The 19,594-nt window shown below is 39.4% G+C and overlaps 1 protein-coding gene across 1 annotated transcript in view; it reads left to right on the top strand.

Moving 5' to 3' along the window:
• syngap1b (synaptic Ras GTPase activating protein 1b) overlaps positions 1-19,594 on the top strand; it is a 117,199-nt gene that overhangs the window by 42,759 nt on the left and 54,846 nt on the right. The window contains exon 4 of the mRNA XM_063879613.1: positions 1,290-1,395. Coding sequence (XP_063735683.1) covers positions 1,290-1,395 — 106 coding nt within the window. The remainder of the gene's footprint in view (positions 1-1,289; positions 1,396-19,594) is intronic.

Here is a 19,594-nt window from a genome sequence, read left to right as displayed (position 1 = left end):
ACGTAACACAGTGAAATCACTATGCAACACTTGCGCTTCTATTGGCTAGCGTACCAACACATTAGATGTGATAGGCTAAGTGGCGGGACATTTCTAAGAGGTTGAACAATCACAGTGGAGCTGGTTTCAGACAGAGGGTGAAAAGAGGCGATGCAGCACAGGCAGTATAGAAATATGAATCTGAAAATTGGCATAATATGGCCCCTTTAAAGGTAGACTATGGCTAAGTTGTATGACATAGCATTCGAATTACAGCTGCCTGATATAGCTGCAGAAAGCGGGTAAGCTAAAAGAGATTAAAACTCTTTGTACCCTCCAGCTTCTCAGCCCTAGACTAATTGTGTTCTAATACAACAGCCTAGCGTTCATCCATCAGTCACATAATCCCAAGTCAGTTATTTTGAAAGAAAACTCATAATGAATTTCTGCAGTCTTTTTTATTTGTTGTGTATTTCTTGGTGTTCTGGGGCCCAGTGCCAACGAAGAACTAGCGTTGTTGGTCGGTCGAGATTTATAGCTCTGTACTTTACAGTGTTTGATGTATTTTGTGAGTGTGACTGGATTTCAAAAGTACCAGTGTTTGTGATTAGTGTGGCACATTGTCCCATTTATCCTCCCTCAAGCCTTACTTTTATGAATTCAGGGACTGTGGGGCCAAATGTAGTGGAGCTGTGAATTGTGGGTTTATTTTTCTATATATATTGTTTTTTTCTTTGATTTCAATTTCCAGTTCCTCCAAATTGGATTTAATGTATTACACAATGAACTACTGTGGATGTGAATCCTACCTTTGTGTCTTACCATATAAGCCATTCTTGCTTTTACTTTAGTTTAATGATGTGCTACGACTTTAAAGAATAGGATATTACTGCTAGCCTGTGGGTTGCATGGTACTCCACATTAACCTTGAATACATTTCTTGGATGAATTAGATCTACTTGGTTGCCGTTGGTAGTTTCTTTATTTAAAGGTTTTATCAGTTCATTCATGGTGTTGCAATCATTACTGGCATCTACTGTTTTGTACATCCCTTTGGCAATTGTTTGTTTTCAACTATTACAATTATTCCACTCTATTTTGAAAAAGCAAATTTCTGGCCTTTTCCAATGCTGTGATAAATTTAACTGCAGCTGTTTTCTACAGAACTGTGATTATATTTCAGGCACATTGTGAACACTGGCTTCTAAAATGCTACAAAGAGAAGTGTAAAGAGCCACAGTGTGTTCATATTCTGTACAGTGCTGCAGGAGTGTTTTTTTGTGTTCTGACCTTGTGCTCTCTCTATGCAGGTACACCCTTTGCTGATGCGCGAGAGGCGCTCAGAGTCTCACAGGAACAAGCTGCTGCGGCGGACAGTCAGCGTTCCTGTTGAGGGACGGCACCATCCCGAGATGGGTGAGCGAACAAACCTTTTAATAGCCTTTCTGTAGTTTAAAATTGTTCTAATAAGGTGTTAATCAATGTCCAATCAACATTTTTTGGTCTCACTTAAAAACATATAACAAATCCAGTGGCGAACCATCAGGACCCTCTCTAAGATATTCAAAAAATATATATTTAAAAATATTTGAAAATAAAATATTTTTTAATGTATTTTTAAAAAATATTCTTTGTTATATTTTTCATTGTTTTTTTACCAAAATAACTTGATTTAATTGTATTTGAAATAAATTCTTTGAATCTGCCTATTCAGTTTCTGTGGAATGTGAAGGGTTAAATGAAGAAGCTCCTTTGGCCTTCTCTGGAGTTACTGGGAAGACAAGAGGTGATTGGTGGTTCCAGCTATTAGTGAACAGATGGCCCAGCAATAGTAACGCAACGAGAGAGTAATGTCAAATGACAGTACAATTGACCAGTCATATCTTTCCGTTAAATGGGTGGGCTTTATTACCGCGGACTTTATGAAAAGTTCCGCCCGCTGTCAAACTGGTGGAAAAGTAGCTAGTTAGCCTCAGAGCTAACGTCAATTAGATGAGAGTAACACATGCATAATATCCGGCCTAAATTACGGCTCCTCCCACTTTTTAGGGAAAACAACGCTGTCATTTGAATAGCGGTAAATAGCCTACAAATGCTGAAGTTTCACAAATGTAAGAAAACGTGGATTTTTGTATCTTCAAGGAGTTTTGAGAAGCATTTTAATACCAGCAGTTACACGCGATACAACTGGATGAGAGGATCGACAAGGGTAGGCCAAAGTTATTTTCAATGTAGGCCGCCGTGCCGACGTAATTCATTCTGCCTATAAATCAGGGGCGGCTGGCCCATAGGGGGCGATAGTGCACCGCCCTCCTTAAGCCAAACGAAAAAAAAAAAAAAAAGAAAAAAAAGAGAGAAAAGAGTTTATTTTGCCGGTTTAAGTCTTAATAGTATAGTCCAAACAGCAGCCTGAATATCGCTGCGACAATCAGCAGCCTGGATGTCACTGTCCAACCAGTAGCCCCGCCCCCTTGGGGCGATATCAGTCAGATTGAAAATCGCCCCAGGCGCTCTCATAGACTTACATGTTGAGACTCGTTTTTTCAAAAATCGAACGATACAATGCATTTCTATGGGCTCCGGGGGGGCTTGCCCTAACGTGATTTCGTCATACGCAGTTACGCACTGATGCGTGCTCGGACGTACAGCGCGCGCGTCTGGCGGAGACCGCCGATTCGGATGATTCAATGGAATATGTTCTGGAAAATTTTGATTAATTACAGTTTTGATTATAGTATAATTTGATTTGATTATTGCTATGGCATCCATGATGGCTATAAATTGTAGACTGTGCTAAAAGTGATTTCAAGGGCAAACTATTAGATGACAAACTATCTGTTAATGTGTGTTTTATTGTGGAACCAAATGTATTGTATATTTTATGTCTGGGGTTGCATCTAGTGGTTGAAAACCAAATTAAACAATGAGATGTGACACTGTAAAGCTGGCTATCTGACTTTTATTTATTATTATTTTACCCATTGAATGGGTCATCTTAGCCATCATCACAACTTTTGCCCCCCCTGAGAAATTTGTCAGGAGCCGCCACTGCTATAAATGTATCCCAAAATTAATGATATTTGTTGAATTAGCTGTGCCGGTTTAACAAAATTGCCTGTGTTGTTTTCCAAAATGCAAGGATCGCTGTCCATTGCTACCTGGCTGTGGGCACCTTGTCATGATAGGTGTTCATATAAATTGTGTTTTGTGTGGTAGAGGGTGGCTGTCATCATGCGTTTTGCACCCCGGGACGTTGTTTCAATATGTCGCTGAAGTACACGCAGCTTGTGTGATGATATGATCATTTGTATTTGTAAATAAAACTTTTGCTTAATAAATAACTCGTTTTTTTGTAATCACTCTTTCTGTCTCTGTTGCATTGATAAGGCTCGATTAGCGTCTTAAGACTATAGTTTTTTTGACGAGGGAAGGGGGGGTCAGAGGGCATAGGTATACAAGTCAGCGCTCGCCACTGATCAAATCCAATTAAATGACTTCAAAACCTGTCTTTATGGATCAGCTCGACATAATTTAACCTAATCCTCCTTCTTGTCCATTTTGATTTGAAAGATCATTATCAGCTGTATTATTTTAGGTTGGTTTGCTTATAATAATAGAATAGTTGCATAGCAACGGCAATGATGTAAAGCTCTTTGCATCTTTAAGCCTTTACTCTGTGTGTTACTAGCAACGCTCAGCGCTTCACCCTGCATCTGAGCGGAGATAAAAGCAACTCATCTGGGCTGAAGGCAGATGTTTTCTTTCTGCCAGATTTCTCCCAGCTATTCCTTTGAGGTGATGGGTGATTTATCTTGCTTTGAGATGAAATTCATGTATTGATACCTTGATTATCATGATTATCTACTGAGTTCTCTGTCTTTTTGTTTCTTCCTCTATTTATTGAAGTTTTATTTTTGCAGTCTGCTTTTTCTCACTCTTCTTTTTCCTCTCTGTGTTTATATTGCTTTATTTTCCATTCAAATTCAGCTTGGGGTCTGAACCTGACCCTCTGATAGCTGCCTTCCTCTGTTTGTTTTGCCTGACTCAGTCTCTCTGGGCCCTCTACAAATGTCCCGCTCAGTTTCTCCCGCTTCCTTCACCCTCCACCTCTCTGTCTCATTCAGCTATTTTAGGGGCCTCCCCTGCGACGTCCCCGTCCATGATTCTGCTGTTGTTGCCACCTCAACAGTTGTGCTGATTCAACCGGATAAATATTTCTCTCAGTTTCCAGTGGCTTTCTGACCTTGAAGCAGTCAAACGATGACACATCAGTTGACATGCTCACAACGTTTTGACATATGCTGACATAGCAATGCCAGTTCATATTGCTCATGTGTAAGCGTATTGAAAACATATCCGCATATGTTATCATGCAACGCTACAGGCTATAATGCACTGACACCATTGTGGACCATCTGTTAGCAAACAAGATTAAAGCATTCCAGAAATAAGGATTGATCATCTCCATAAAAAAGTAAATGGAGGTTATTAAAAGTCCACAATTAGATTTTAAATCTAAGTCACACAAACAATTAGCCTAGCTGAAAAGGTTCAGTGACAATAATAAACAATCTTAGGCTAAATACAGACACCAATTTGAAGGGAGCACACAAAACCAACAGCAACCAAGCTTTTATTTGGCCTGCCAATAAATAACTAACATAAATTAAATTAATATGTTTAATCGTGACAGCTCAAGTGACTTATTAGTGCGTTTTAGCCTTGAAGCAGCTGTATATGTCCGTCGTTATATAGGTAATTCAATTCAGTATGCATTAAGAGTATTCACATACTTTGCCTCTAAACTACTGAACACATTTTGGGAACGTTGAGGACCACATTCATTCCTTCCCAGAATTATAAATGAATTGTGTCCTTCACAAAATTGGAAGACGCAACCTTGCTTTCATTAATAGATCAAAATATTCGGTCCGTTCAGAATGTTTTCCCATTCTGAGTGTAGATTAATCTGCAGCTGCAGCAGCTCCCAAACATTCATCCATGTGTTTGTGACAAAATTAATACGCCAACCTTGATTCATTATTCATCAGCGGGTAAAAGCCTGCATTTTTCACAAGATATTGATGAATAGAGACATTTGACAACAATCCCAGCTGGATGCCTGATGTAGGGACACACTCAGATAGAAGATATTAGGCTCCGCATTCGATATGTGACTAGTCAAACACATAATGCCTCAATAGGTTTTTCACTCAACTGTTGCTGTCATAACACATGAAGCGATGCAGATGCATTCATTTCCCTCTTCTTTCACCTCTTTGTGCCTTTAAGGTTCACTTAGACATTTTCGGTCCAGGAGCCAATTAACACATAATGAAGACATTCACTTGGCCGTTAATTACAGTGCAGAATAAGCATTTTATGCACATATGAGGGGTAATTCGATGTTCATGATTTTGACAGGGGCTATGACTTTTCTTAACCAAACAAAATAATGTTTGTTTCATATTCAGTAGCAATCTAATACGAATATATTCTATTACAAAATGACTTAATAATGACTTATCGTTTTGCACGACTGTTTCAAAAATGTTACATTAAATCTGATTGTGTTTCAGTTTAGGTTTACAATGCAATATTTATATGAGGGAGGATAATTGGCTCATATTTATTTAAATTGTTTAATGCTTCAATATTTTAAAGTTAATCAGTACATATTGTATGGAAGCCCTGAGTGGAAAGTATGTGTTGACTGACAAAACGTTTTTGCCAGCTTTTAACATATTAAAGAACGTTTTTGTTCACTTTATTAAACCTACACTTAGTGTATAGGTAAGTGCGACGCTAACGTTTTACTGTAGGACTGTCAAAGAAGCTCTCTGTTGCCTCGGGTTGTTCACAGAGAATAGCCTGTTCATCAAGCTGAAAAAAACAGTTTTACATGTTGACGTTAGCAATATATTTAAAGTTTACAGTAACGTGAATTTGTCGGACAATTGAAACAGCACAACGATGTGTCTGGGTGCACAAAAAAGTGACAGATGTCCTTTTAAAACTACCTGGAGATTCAATGAGGTAGTTATAGATGTCTGAATATGACGCCGCTTGCCATTGAGTCGGGTCATTTCTTCACTCGTCCGACGGCAGATTGAATGGAAATCGATCCCCTATTGATTTCATTAACCATATATCGAGCCAGAACATTGATCTCCAATGATGTCATGTGATTGTTTGCCTGACTGGCCATTGTAACCAGGCTCCTTGTAGATAAAGAAATCCACGGTTTTCTTAAATTTGAGATCGATTGGCAAAAACTTTAGAACTCAGGTTTGCCGCTATTCAGATGACAGCAAGTGTTTTCTCCCCAAAAGGGGAGTGGCCTTGCATAGAGGGAACGAACCCAGATGCCTTGCTGTCATCTATATCAGAACGCCTGAGAGAAAACTATTTAGAAAAACAGACTAAGAGAAAATGGCTCACCAGTATTGTATTTCCTCACTTGCTTCCCAGCACTACTGAAATACCGTGATAAAAGGTGACAGTAATGTCATCTCTTTAAACTGGTAATATGGCCAACAGAATTGTAATGTGAGGATTTTGACAACTGAATGTGAGTTTAGGACACTTTCCAGCTAAATCCCATAACATTGTGAGACAAAACGTCCTTCATATTTCAATATGAAGTTGTTGTACTTAGATGCACAGTGGGCAAACACGAAGAAAGCATTCACATTCCCCCCCTCTCTGCCTCATTAACCTTTCCAGAACCCGATGTGATAATCCCCATTAATGAATATGGCCTTTAATGTTTTGTGTTCAAATTGTAAATTGACTTCATCTGAGTCTTCTCTGTTATTATAGGAACCTTATTATCTGAATGACTTAGCCACAGGGAGAAAAAGTACACGCACTACAAAAGCTGATTGGTTGTTAACTCCAGCTGAATACTTTTTCAGGAACAGTGGTTTGAACATACGTGACTCTCCTTCAGTTCGTCCTTGTAGTTCTCACTTATTCCTCCAGCCACCTCAGCTTAGCACACAATTGTGATAAAGCGACTCAGCAATTGTTCCAGTGCTCTTTAGAAAGTGTGACCTTCATGCAACATTTTAGCAGTGTATTTCAGCGCGGATGCTGCATTCAGGGCCTCTTCTTTTTCAGTGTCTGCTGCTCGTAGAATTTATTCCAGATATAAATAATACAGCATCAGCATGGATAGGAGATGTTGAGCCTCCTCCTAACCCTATACTGTCATTCTCCAAATGTTGCACTTTTTATTCCGTCTCACCACACCGCCTTTAACCCTGTTCGCTCACCATCCCACTCCTCTCCCCACTCAACAAGCACTGCAGGCTACATCTTCCCTCCCAAAAAGACGAGGATAAAACAACGAAGACGTATCACAAAAGAAAAAAAGGTGTTAGACTTTCTACTGTTTTAGTGTTGATATATTCATCATGAGTCATTCCAATCTGTCAACTCAGGAGGAGTTAAACAAAAGATTACAGATAATTCTGTCTGCCTCATTTCAGGGTCTGTGTTTTCAGGCAAGCTTTTCTGTTCATATTTAAAGTCAACAAAACATCTGCCTTGTTGGAGGAAGTAAAAAGCTACCACATTGCACTTGTTGCCAGATTCAATTCACGGCTTATACACATTTTGAATTTTGTTCACCAGAATAGGTGCAGGCATGGGGCTAAGCATATTTGTTTTGTAATATACTGTATTATGTTTATAATAGCAACATTGTGAAATATTACTTAATACAACTATCACAAAAGCACATTTCAGTTCAAAAGCCCTCTGTTGAGTCACAACTGTCCCATAAAGACATCCTCAGTTAATAGTTACAGTTATTTCTGATAAATTACAGTATTAAGATTATTAAACTATGTGTCTGTGCTCCAGAAAGTGGAAGCATATATCTGTATTGAACCAAATGCAAGTGGAGCCAATCCAGCACTCTTCTTCTTTATCGACTGTCCTACATCCCACATTGATCATTATTTTGCCAAAATACGCCTAAAGACTCTGTCTGAGCTCTGTAGCTAAGAGAAGGTCAATAACCCAACTTGAACTAGTGTTATTTGCACTTGTTGTGGAGTTGCAAACCAGACATACTGAAGAATGAATGGCCAGCGTCTAAATGTGTTATACTGATTTGAGAATGTTTCGCAGCTTGATGTATGGATGTTTCAGTCGTACTTTCACTCTGTGATAAACTTGTCTTCACTGGAATCAATTTAAAGAAAGGAAAATTCAAACTTGCAACCCTACAGAGGTGAACATTTGATCATTTCAATTATTCCTGAAGATTCACTTTGCGCATGGAAGTGCAGAGATGTTTTCATGGAAGAAGCATGCCCTTCATCTCCATGTCTTTTGAGGTATTACGTATTATGAAATCTAAATGCCACTCATCCTATTTCCCATCTGTCAGTATGGCTTCTAACCTGATAGAAGTCATGCTGCTGTACTTTGACCGTTATTTCCCTTCTATATTTCTGTTTTCATGTGATTACATGAGTGAGCCTAGCATACATGTAGACTCAAAATTGATTTTGGGCGTTTTGCTACAGTTGACCTTTTGAGTCTGTGATGTAGTAAAATCTACCCCAACGGTGCAATTCTTGCCTTGTTCCATCATCATTAGAAAGAAAACCTGAGCTCAGCCTGCTGCTGAGGATTTTAAGGGTCTTAGTGACGGTTGGCAAGCTGTCAGGCTCTAAGTGGTGAATTCTATTCCAATTCTGACCAATCTCCAAAAACGTGATTTATTTATTAAGTAGGTCCAGAAAAAAGGCACAAAGGGACATTTTTGAAAGACATTATACTTCCTTTTTAGCATAGCTGTATGAGAAAGAAATCTGGATTAGACATTAATTCACAGTCTATCGCTTCGTGATACTGTATAGACCGGCATAATGAGCTTCCTAAGTGTGCTGAGCTCAAAGATAAGAGTTCATTTAAAGTGTGATGACAATAGAAGCGTTTTGAGCCAGTGCACCAGTGTTACTTTGCAGGGTGACAGTTTATAAACCTTGGGATTCAGCCCTTGGGAAAAGTGACGATCTTGCCTTAAGAATCTCGGGCTTGAGTTTAGAGAGCTTTGCTGAATCGTCTGCCTGTCTTGCCTTTGGAACTGTGAATGAATACAAATGTTTTTGCTATCCCGTGGTGTTTGGCTTTTGATGGACGTGGACCTCCTGAAAACGAGGGCAGCACTTTTGCAAAGTTGCATTTTTCGCTGGGTTGGATCGATAAACTGTGGAAGTTACGCTGCACTTGGGTAAACTGTTTTATATGTACTGAATGTTTCACTGAGTTGCACATTTAAGGTTTTGCAAATAGAGGCTCATTATCAGGCTGTAAATCATAGAGATTTGTTGCTTGGAAGGTGTTGCCATTAACCCGTACTTTGCGTAGGTGTGTGTGTGTGTGTAGGCATAATTTCAAGAAGATTTCATTTTGGTTTTATGACCGGTGTAGTGTAAAAGGGCCATAATAACTTTATTTGTGGCTTGTATTTACTAGGGAATAACAGCTTATCTTAAAAGTACTCCAAAAAAAGTGACATTAAATTGCTAGGAATTTAATATTAATGTAAATGCTTCATAGGATGCAAGATGAAGCACTGAGAACCTGCTGACCGGTTTGGTGGATTGCCTTTACATTGCGGAAAAACATAATGGTCCACGAAGGATGAATCCTAATAAGTGTATTCATCTGATCTGACCTTTCCTCACATTTGACGTTTTAAACTTAATGTTTCAACAATTATTGGATGGATTGCCATGGCATTTGGTTCAGACATTAATGTTCTACCTAAGGATGATTTAAAATAATTTTGTCTTTTCCTCTTCTGCCATCATCAGGTTCAATGACCAAATCTCTGTAAACCAAAGCCAATCAGTGTGTTTGGTGCTTATGAGCAGGTGTTAGCATGCCATAACTGCATATATAAATGTTATACCTGCTTATCAGATTGTTAGCATTTTGACGTTATCAACTAGCTTTGTGCTGAGTAAAGCTTGACAGAGCTGTTTGCTGCGTTATACTTTCTTTGCTTTCCCTTTATATATAAATGAAAATAATAACACCTGAGCTCACAGCTCACCTTATGCCTACAGACACGTTGAGTGTTTGTTGTTTGATTGTAACCAGGACTTGTGTGATTGTTGCCACAGGTACTGTAGAGTTCAGTCTTTTCAAGTGCACATGAAGCTATAGGTAACCTTTTCCAGGGCTGGAGAGGAAAATATGGCTTTACTTTAGATGTTATTCTTCTTGGCTGTGGAAAACATTACTGAACAGCTCTGTTCACCTGAGCATGAAAGCCTTAAACTCTGAAAAAAATACAGAAAAGCAGAACATTGCGACGGCAGTGCTTTACATTTGAACTTCCAAGGTCCTTCTGAGTTAAGAGGAACGAGTCTGTTGCACAGGAGATATTAGTCCTCCTCCGGTGATTGGGTGGGTGGTTACAGTCAGTCAGATGGAGCGATATCAAGTTTTTCTGACATTATTAGAAAATGGCTTAAAATGAAAACTGAAATTCCAGAGTGAATCTTCTCACCACCTGGCTGACAATCAGATCTCCCTCTCTTCTTTTATGAATATGTTTGCTCACAGCTGGCATTTTGAGCTGATATGACAGGGCACTTTTAACAACACCATGCATTAGAGTTTTTATGCAAAGCGGTATGTAAATGGGACGATTATGCAACATGAAATGTCTCTCTGAGTGATATACCCCGTGGGCTGGTGTGATATAACGGACAGCTATATTATCATAACTTAATAACATGCACAAAGTGAAAAAATAGCGAGAGAAAGCAAGCAAACCTGTCCTTGGTTTGAATGACAGCTGGCCAATCGCTCAGCACACACGAGGGTCTTTAGCTCTCCGACTACACTCCAGTTCTTTGTCAGCTTCAGGTGTGGTAGTCAGCTTACAAGCGCACACTCAGAGCACCCTGCCAGCTCTCGAGTCCATGGGGACTTCTTCTATCTGCCATGTAACGATGAGAGGATTTAAAGCCTCCGTGAAAGGGTCGCTCACCAAACACTACCCCTTTTCAAGGTGTTAGAAACAGATGATTTCAGACCAGTGAAACTGTCTTCCCTAAGTGTTTGATGTGCTTAGGCTGCATACACCATTAGTGTAAAGTATCCATATATCTATATAGTATCTGCATTCATTAGTTTACTTTAAATCTTCCAGGATGTGGCTCTATGGCTTTGGAGCTGAGAGATGCTGACAGTTTCTTCGCATGACTTTGCATTGATCTCGAAGTATACCTGCAAACTCAATGATCAATGAAATAGTGACGATCAACACCAACGGTTCTCCACCAGGACTGTACTATAGCATTTGCAAAGGGGTTATGAGAAAAAAAACAAATTTGGAATTGTTAAATAAAACATGTCCACTTAAAGGTCCCCTATTATGCAAAATACACTTTTTGCTGTCTTTTCTACATAAATACAGTCCCTGGTGTGTAAGGAGACTCACAAAGTGTCAGAAAATACAGCCCACTCTCTTTTCCTCCTTACCCACATCTCTAAAAACGGGGGTACAAACGAGCTGATCCAGATTTGCTGCCGATATGACGTCATTTGAATGAAAGGGAAAGTTACGGAATCAGCACTTTCGAAAACGGGGAAAGATACATTTTTCAATGAATAATTATCAAACACAGTTTCTTGCCGCACTTTCAATGTTGCCATGTTTCAAGTACAATTGTATCATAACTAATAGGAATGATTTAAGATACAAGCCGTAATCAACCAGAACTAGCCTTAAAATCCAGATGATGATGTAGAAAGACCAAGAACTGTATTCATACAATTATTTTTGTATTTGTTGTGCTACTACTTTCCAGTTGAAATAAAAAATGGTAATGGCTTCATGGCACTCGCAGTCATGCATACATCAAATCAGACAGAGACAGACAGCCTGCACATACGCCACATCAAACCACATCCTCTCATTTCACAATGTCCCCTGGGGTGACATTATGGAGATCTGGCACATCAGGATTCATTCTTCTGGGAAATAAACGGCTTCACACAGCTGGTTAATACGTTTAAAATCCCCTTGGACTAGAACTACTCAGCATCAAACACTCACTAGTATCACCTCCAGACAAGGTGGCAGTTATTTCCTCACTGCAGTTTCCTTATTTTTTTTCAGTTTTAGCTCAGTGACACACTGCTTCACACAGAGTTACACACATTCACACCTGGCAGCTGCCCGAATCAGCTGATCTTTACTATTGGGCCCTTCACAGCTCTTCAGCCAGAGTTTTTTGGTGATGTGCTACGTTAAGGATCATTAGATAGTAGTAGATGCAGGTGTGAGTGTGTTTAACTCACTGCCCTATTCTTTACCCAAATGTTCTTGCTTTTCTATGCATTCAAACCTAGAGTGCATGTTAGCTTATTTTGAGTTAGAGATCTAAGTGCAGTGCTAGAAAAGTATCTGAAGAGGTCTGAAATGGGTACTTGCCATATCATAGAGCCTCTCCCCTGACTCTGGATACCGCTTTAGCCCACATATTACCAACACATAAAGCCAGGTAGTTGTTAGTTTTTCTGTCGTACAGTAACATTTTGCATGCTGCTGTTCCCCATCAGTCCAACACATTAAACTCATTAAAAAAACGGTATATTCTAAATCATAGTCAAAAAAATTGTAAATGATGTAATATGTAACAACAGCTTTGTTTACAAATTGCATGAAATGTACTCGAGCTCATTAGTGTGTCTTGCACTAAAATGAATTTACAAGATAAACACACACTAGCCTGACAGGAAAGAGAACAACCGACTTGTTTGGTTGATTTGGTGAATTTAACTCTTTTGGTAACACAGTCAAAACTTCAATTTCAGTCCACAGTTGACCCGATGTGGTCCCACATGAACACCGTTTAAACTGTAGAGAAGAATTGGACACTCATCAAGAAAAAATGGTTTGTAAAATTGAGCTTTAAGAATTGAGGCCTACATAAAAACCAGGAAATTTCTCTAACCTTTGGCTTCATGTGAACTCCCAGCGATGCATCAGCCACCCAGGTGTGAATCATGAATAGCGTGATAGAAGCTGCAATGCTAACGCTCTTAGGCACAGAAAAGGAGATGTAGAGATGCACAAAGAAACCGAGGTGCTACAGCCTCGACAGAGCTGCTGGCGAGTTGGCAATACATCCGGCTTGACAAAAGAGTAAAAATAGATGTGGTAGCATTGGAGAAATAGACAGGAAAAAGTGATCAGTATGACGACAACTGTTACAGCATATCTCGCTTTACAGAGTTTGTGAATGGAGACATTACTGCCAGCTCTGTGACAGAAAGGCATTCGGGTTGGTGTAGACATTAGGTGGACTGTCCCCTCAGCCAAGAAACCCAGATATTTAAGAGTGGAATAATCGGCTGCCAAGTTTTAAATCGTGTCTCTTCCTGAGTGTCATCTTATCCCATTTGTTATTTTAATGGTATATTAATGTGAAATCCACTGTGCCAACTTTAGAGCCAATCTCCAAAACACTCTTCAATTTGGAAGAATAATTACTGGAATGATCAAGCATCTCTCAAGGATTTACTTATAATCAAATATATCTAATAGATATCGACAAAATGTCCCCCATGTTTTGAAGACCAGATCTAACTTTATTACGTAAATGCTTTCTGGTTGATACTAAACATTGTTCTGCCAGTATGTCACCAAAGGAAACTTTGTTGTGTTAATTACAATGCGATAAAGTGATGTAGATTAAATAAGTGCACGGCTCAGAGCTTCACCGAGGGACTCTGATGAGGGAGTGTTTTATATGTAGTAAGCTGTAAAAAACAGACGCCGTAAGGGGAGGAAACTGGAAGTTAAAGTAAAAGCACTTACACATGTGGACACAAACACCCCATCTGCAAATGTGCTGTATTTGGAAATGTTCTTAGCTGCTTTAACTTTCCCTGTGGCCTTAAAAAGGAGCTGAACCTACATTGACTAATCTTACGAGTTCTAAAATTGCACCAGGAAAAACAAGTTCAATTCATTTGAGGTATTACGTACATTGAATAAGAAACTGTTCAATCAAACTGGCCTACATTAGTTTTTAGATTAGTTTGAATTTTATTTTATAAAACATTTACATTTTTCAGTTCGAAGTGTCAGTACTCCTTTTGACAGGATGACCTTCCAGCTGTGGATTCTGCTGTTGGAGACGCTTTTGCACTTGTCTCAGTACAAAGACAACATGCAAGACTGCTCCCAGTGACCTAGTTAAATTATGGAGTGAATGTAGGGAGCACGTCCTGGATTCTATAATAACTTTCATAAAAGTTTTCCACATTTTTCAGTATATTCAAAAGAGACAGCTAAGTCTCTGAATCAAACCGACAAAGCAGGCTTTATCATAAGTGTTTTCTTTTTCTTACAAAAATATGGGGCTATGGACAGATTCAACTCAATTCAATTTGAGTATTTAAGATGAGGATATGTTGCCCCAGCAAACAAAATAATGAAGACAAATGAAATTCCAAATACTGACAAGGATAACAGTAACTTACTGGTGTTCATTTTTTTTGTTTAATCATTTCTAATTGGCATACCAGGCAGGCAGTTTCAACTGTGAGATATTATGAACTGTCAGAGTGAAACACTTATCAGCCGCATCACAAATCATGCCCTACGGTGGTCTTACATTTTGAAGGGATCATTTAGGAATGAAAAAAAACAATGGGAAATAAATGCCGCATCACGTATTGGCTCAGCTAGGATTTTATATTTTCCTTGTAGGCAAATCGGCTTCTCTTCGTTATCTGAAACAGGTGTTTGCAGCCTGTGGTGACAGAGTCGAACACCTGGAAATAGTTTTGAAGAGTGTACAGCAGAACTAAGGTTCCTCCTGATATTAAGCCATATCTGACTACACAAAGACTATTCAAACGTACATAAACTGTACCGCAAAACACCGTTCTATTTTTCTCCCCTTTGCTCTTCTCTATTCCATTAGAACATTTTGAAGAACATTTATCATGCATAAAAGAGAACAGTTTTCTGACCTGATTTTCGTTTATTCTGGTGACCTCAAAGGCTGTTTATGTACTAAAATGTCTTCATCCTGCTGTGACTGCACACTTTGAATGCACACCGTATTGATGTTTTGTATATACCTTATCAAACTCCTGCAGATGAATCCTGGTTATTCTGGGTCAGAAAAACAGCTGTGTATTGCACTTTTCATTTTTTAGAATACTCAAAATGCTGCTGGACACAAATTCAAACTAATCACTGTGGGCTTTTGTATACTTAACTATTCCTGTGAAGTATTTTAACTAAGTCTCTGGCATCAAAAAGGAGGCAGCTGCCTAGTTACACCTGGCTTTAGCTGCACTGTAGAAAGTTTCCTCACTCTGCATAACGAGCGGACCAACCCTGTGTCAATTCCAGGGCAGTCTGCCAGAGAAATAAGTCGACTAGCTACTTATTCCGAGCAGAGAAAATTATCTCCAGTCCAGCAGTTATTAGAATCAGTTAGCTGTGCTCAGAGAAGTGTCTTAAGACCGTGATTCTGAGATTGTCTGCAAGCCTTTTCAGAGTAGTCGGTGCTACAGAAGAATACAGAGGTGCCTTCTTATTGCCTTTAAATTATTTGTGAATTAATGAGATAAATACGATCTTTCCGCCATATTGTGAAAAAAGTGTTCTTTAAATTTGGATTTGACAAACATTAAAGTGAACCAACGGTATTTCAATGCCGTTTATTCTTTTGATTGATTTATCACGGAGATTTCATCTGAGTGTAAAATGAAGCAGTCTTTGTAAGTGGCGTTCTTTGCGTTCACAATAGAACAGATTAAACATTAGAAAACTCTGAGGAATGAACTTGATAACATCTGCAGCCGTCTTCAGTTCTCACATAAATCCAATTGTATCTCAATGACAAATACTCCCCCCTTCATCTCCTTGCACCTAGTGGTGTGTGATATTAGTCTGCATCTCCCTTTCACTCTCTTCCCTGGCGATCTGTGTGTGTGTGTGTGTGTGTGTGTGTGTGTGTGTGTGTGTGTGTGTGTGTGTGTGTGTGTGTGTGTGTGTGTGTGTGTGTGTGTGTGTGTGTGTGTTACCATTAGGCTTTTCAGTTTTTACTCAACAGCTTTTTAATTGAATATCTGCGCACAGCAGTGTAATGCAGCTTTGGAAGAGAAAGTCTGGGGGCGGAAAGAGGAAGGGAGGAGCTAGAGGAGGAAGAAAAGGGAGTATTAAGAGAGAGAAAGAGTGTAGATTTTAGACAGCACGTAAGAGACACGTGTATTGGCCTGACAACACCAGCTCTGTGTCTCGCTGTCACCTCCAGGCTCTGCTGTTCTATGCTGATGCACAAAGTCTTCTTCACCCTGGAGTAAGAAGTGACTGTGTGTGTATGTGTGTGTTTGCTCAATCCCTCAACAGAAACCCAAGTTTAGTGCTCATTTCTAGAAGCACATTTGCTTTTGGTATGTGATGCATTGTACATTTTCCATGCGTCACAAGTTAGTTTTCTTGCTTGGCAGAGTTGTGGTGTCAGTGAAGCTCCGTGAGTCTGAGCCATGTCTTTAAATAGTGTCTGCACGACAGTGTTCCTACAATCGGTTATTTTTTCCAATATGTATACATGTGTAGGTGGGTGTGACAAAGCTGGCAATATGTTAATGTGTATGTAGGTGCTTAGACATTGTGTGCGTGTGTTTCTTGAGGAAATCTCAAATGGAAGAAGACCTTGTTTGTGCTTCACACCTCGTGATAAACATTCTTTGTCTCGCAGAAAACAAACTTAATAAGGATCTCTGTATCCTTGCACTCTAGACTTTAATCTGGGAGGATGTCATGTGATCAGTTAAGATGCATGTTTGACCAAAACCAAACAGCAGACTTAAATGTAATGTTATGTGTTGAAGAAACCTTTTAATCTGCATTATTTCCATTCATTTTCAGCTAAGACTTAGTTGCACCCAGGACAACGTCAAGTTTTGCTTCTTATTCTCCATCCTTAAGTTTTCCATGAACTCTTGGACTCTATTTTCTTACACCCAATATAATATGGATGAAAGTCAGCAAGGGACATATTAACAATGACTTTACCAAGGTATATTGTCAAATCAGCCCATAAAACTGAGCTGCCAGCCTTGTATTTGAACTGATGATTTCACTCAACCGTCCATGTCAGAGTGCAGCATTGCATCTCTTCCTCGAAGAAATTGTTATCCGCTTTACAACTTGGGAAATGACTTCCCACAAGGACGTACCTGACGATTGCCTTGGCTCTGTTGGATCTGATAGTCTCCTCTTCAAATCCTTCCACATCCTCTGGCACAGCAAAAGTTGGCAAGGCTTTGATGATTCACAAATGACTTTGCAATAACTGGATGGTGGAAAACAAGGACTGCAGGGATTCGCGGTGATTGTGTGGGTGGTCAGTGCTCCATTGGCAGGTGGCAGTCTTTTAAAGGTTAAAAATGTGGGCTTATATTTGGAAATGTTCAGATGTGTGTGTGCAGATAGGCAGAAGGAATCAACATATCAAATTCAGGGCCTTAAAATTGAAAAACAGTGACTATGTTTGGTGTGTGGATGGCTGACCTGGTCCAGATATGGCAGCATTTGATTAGGTCATAAATTATTGATATATTAACATAGTTGTATGGCAGTCAATTTAATAGCACTTTAAAATATGTCTGTAAAAATCAAAGAATGTCAAACTGCTGGTGGTGATAGAGGTAGCATCAGGGGATTACCAGAGTCAACAGGCTTCATCCTCTGGAAACCATGAATATCTGTACCAAATTTTAGGACTACTAATCCACTAATAGCTATAGATATTCCTGTCCAGAACAAAGTGGTCGATAGATCAGGAAAAAGAAAAGCTTTGATGCTATTCTGGTAGAGTGCCGCCATGTTGGATTGAGCATTGACGTCACTGTCTGAATTACACATTTTATTTTCTACAAATACGATATTATTTGTAACCAATCCTCTCCAGCTCTGGATGCTACCTCCTCGATCAGAGTGTCTTTTCCGGCCTGATAAAGGTTAAAAGAAAAAATGACCCATGTTTTAATGCCAGCCTATCCCACACTGGCATCCTCTACACCTCATTCTCATGCTGCATTGGCACTAGGCCCTGCCAGGTGGCAGTGTGCACATGTCTGGTACTGTCCTCCTTGTTCAACCATCCATCATCCCGTCACAAAATACAACACTTTCTCTGTGGCGCTTCGTACAATAAAACACTCGGCCACCCTCCCATCTTTCCATTTTCTCCTGCAGCCCTTCAGGGGTCTGGCTGTCACAGTATGTTTCCTGTTACAACTCTTCTAGTTCTTCCTCTGCTGTCAGCCCAACACCCCGTTATCTATTCATCTGAAACACGGAGGCTGACAGAAGCTGCTGTCTGCTCTGCAGTGGTTCCACTTGAGTCGGAGGGTGGTGGAACTTGGTCAAATCTGACTAGAGGGGGGTCTGGTAGACATGACAGTTTGAGACCCATCACACTGTCACATATGACCTGTGATGAAAGCAATAGTTCCTTGGGTTGTTAGTACATGACAAATGGGATTTGTGAGAATTTGTCCATAAGAAGTTATGATAAATCCTTTTTTCTCGTAGAATAAAGGCTATTTGCAGCCATGGCTACATTGGCGCGGGGATTGGAATCTCGTGTTGGCCAGGTAAACATCAGTGCAGGTATTATTTTACCCTTTTAATTCATCTCTGCTAAGATGTTTTGGATGTGTTCAGTTCGGTTCGTTGGATATTTTAGACGCTAATATAAAGTGTTCCTTCACCTCAGCTAAATGTTTGTCATAAATGGCCATAGCAGATAAATGATACAAAAAAAATCTGGTTATTTCTCCACTTCAAATATTCCAGCTTGATAATAATGTCTTATGCGTTCTTGTTTTATATTTGTTCAACTAATTCTCAGTGTCCTCTTGTGTGCACAGTGCAGCAATTAACCCACCATAGACTTTTGGAGGTAAGAAGGGCAAACCAGGGATACATGACAATAGCAAGAACTCTGAAATCTCTCCCTGAGACACACTGAGAGTCTCTTATACGGTAATGATTTCTAATAATTCACTTTAAATACACAAAAGCAGACTTAAGAAAACCCACCTTTCAGCTCTGAATCTACAGAAGGGAATGGACTCAAAGATATAATGAAGAAATCAAAGCTAACAAGATACTCAACCATAAGCATAGTCATAATGTAATAGGCTACTGAGATGCTGTCAGTTTGAATGTTTTACATAGATCTGTAAATTCCCATTTGAAAGATTTATTCCGCTGATGTTCTTAATGGTTCTCTACATACAATGTCTGTTGTGTAATGTAACAATGCCTTGGGTTTATGCTCTTTAGTTGTTATTATTCTAATTTGTTTTAGAAAGTATTTTTTACTCCATGGCAGATGATTCCAAATATTGTGATATCCATGAGCCTCAGGTTTCTTTTCCAGGTATAAGTCAGGTATGCAAATCAGATCTGTAGCAGCGTTAGAACGCTTTTTACATACAACTGCAAACACAACATGGCAGCCTTTGGAAGCCATTAGCTCAGTTATTTCTTACCAACATGCTTTTGGGAGTCTTTTGACTTCTGTGTGCTCATTCT

The sequence above is a fragment of the Eleginops maclovinus genome, chromosome 3 (genome assembly GCF_036324505.1).
Source record: "Eleginops maclovinus isolate JMC-PN-2008 ecotype Puerto Natales chromosome 3, JC_Emac_rtc_rv5, whole genome shotgun sequence".
Classification (NCBI taxonomy): domain Eukaryota; kingdom Metazoa; phylum Chordata; class Actinopteri; order Perciformes; family Eleginopidae; genus Eleginops; species Eleginops maclovinus.
The sequence above is the reverse complement of the archived record's forward strand: the minus strand, read 5'-3'. Positions and strand labels throughout refer to the sequence as shown.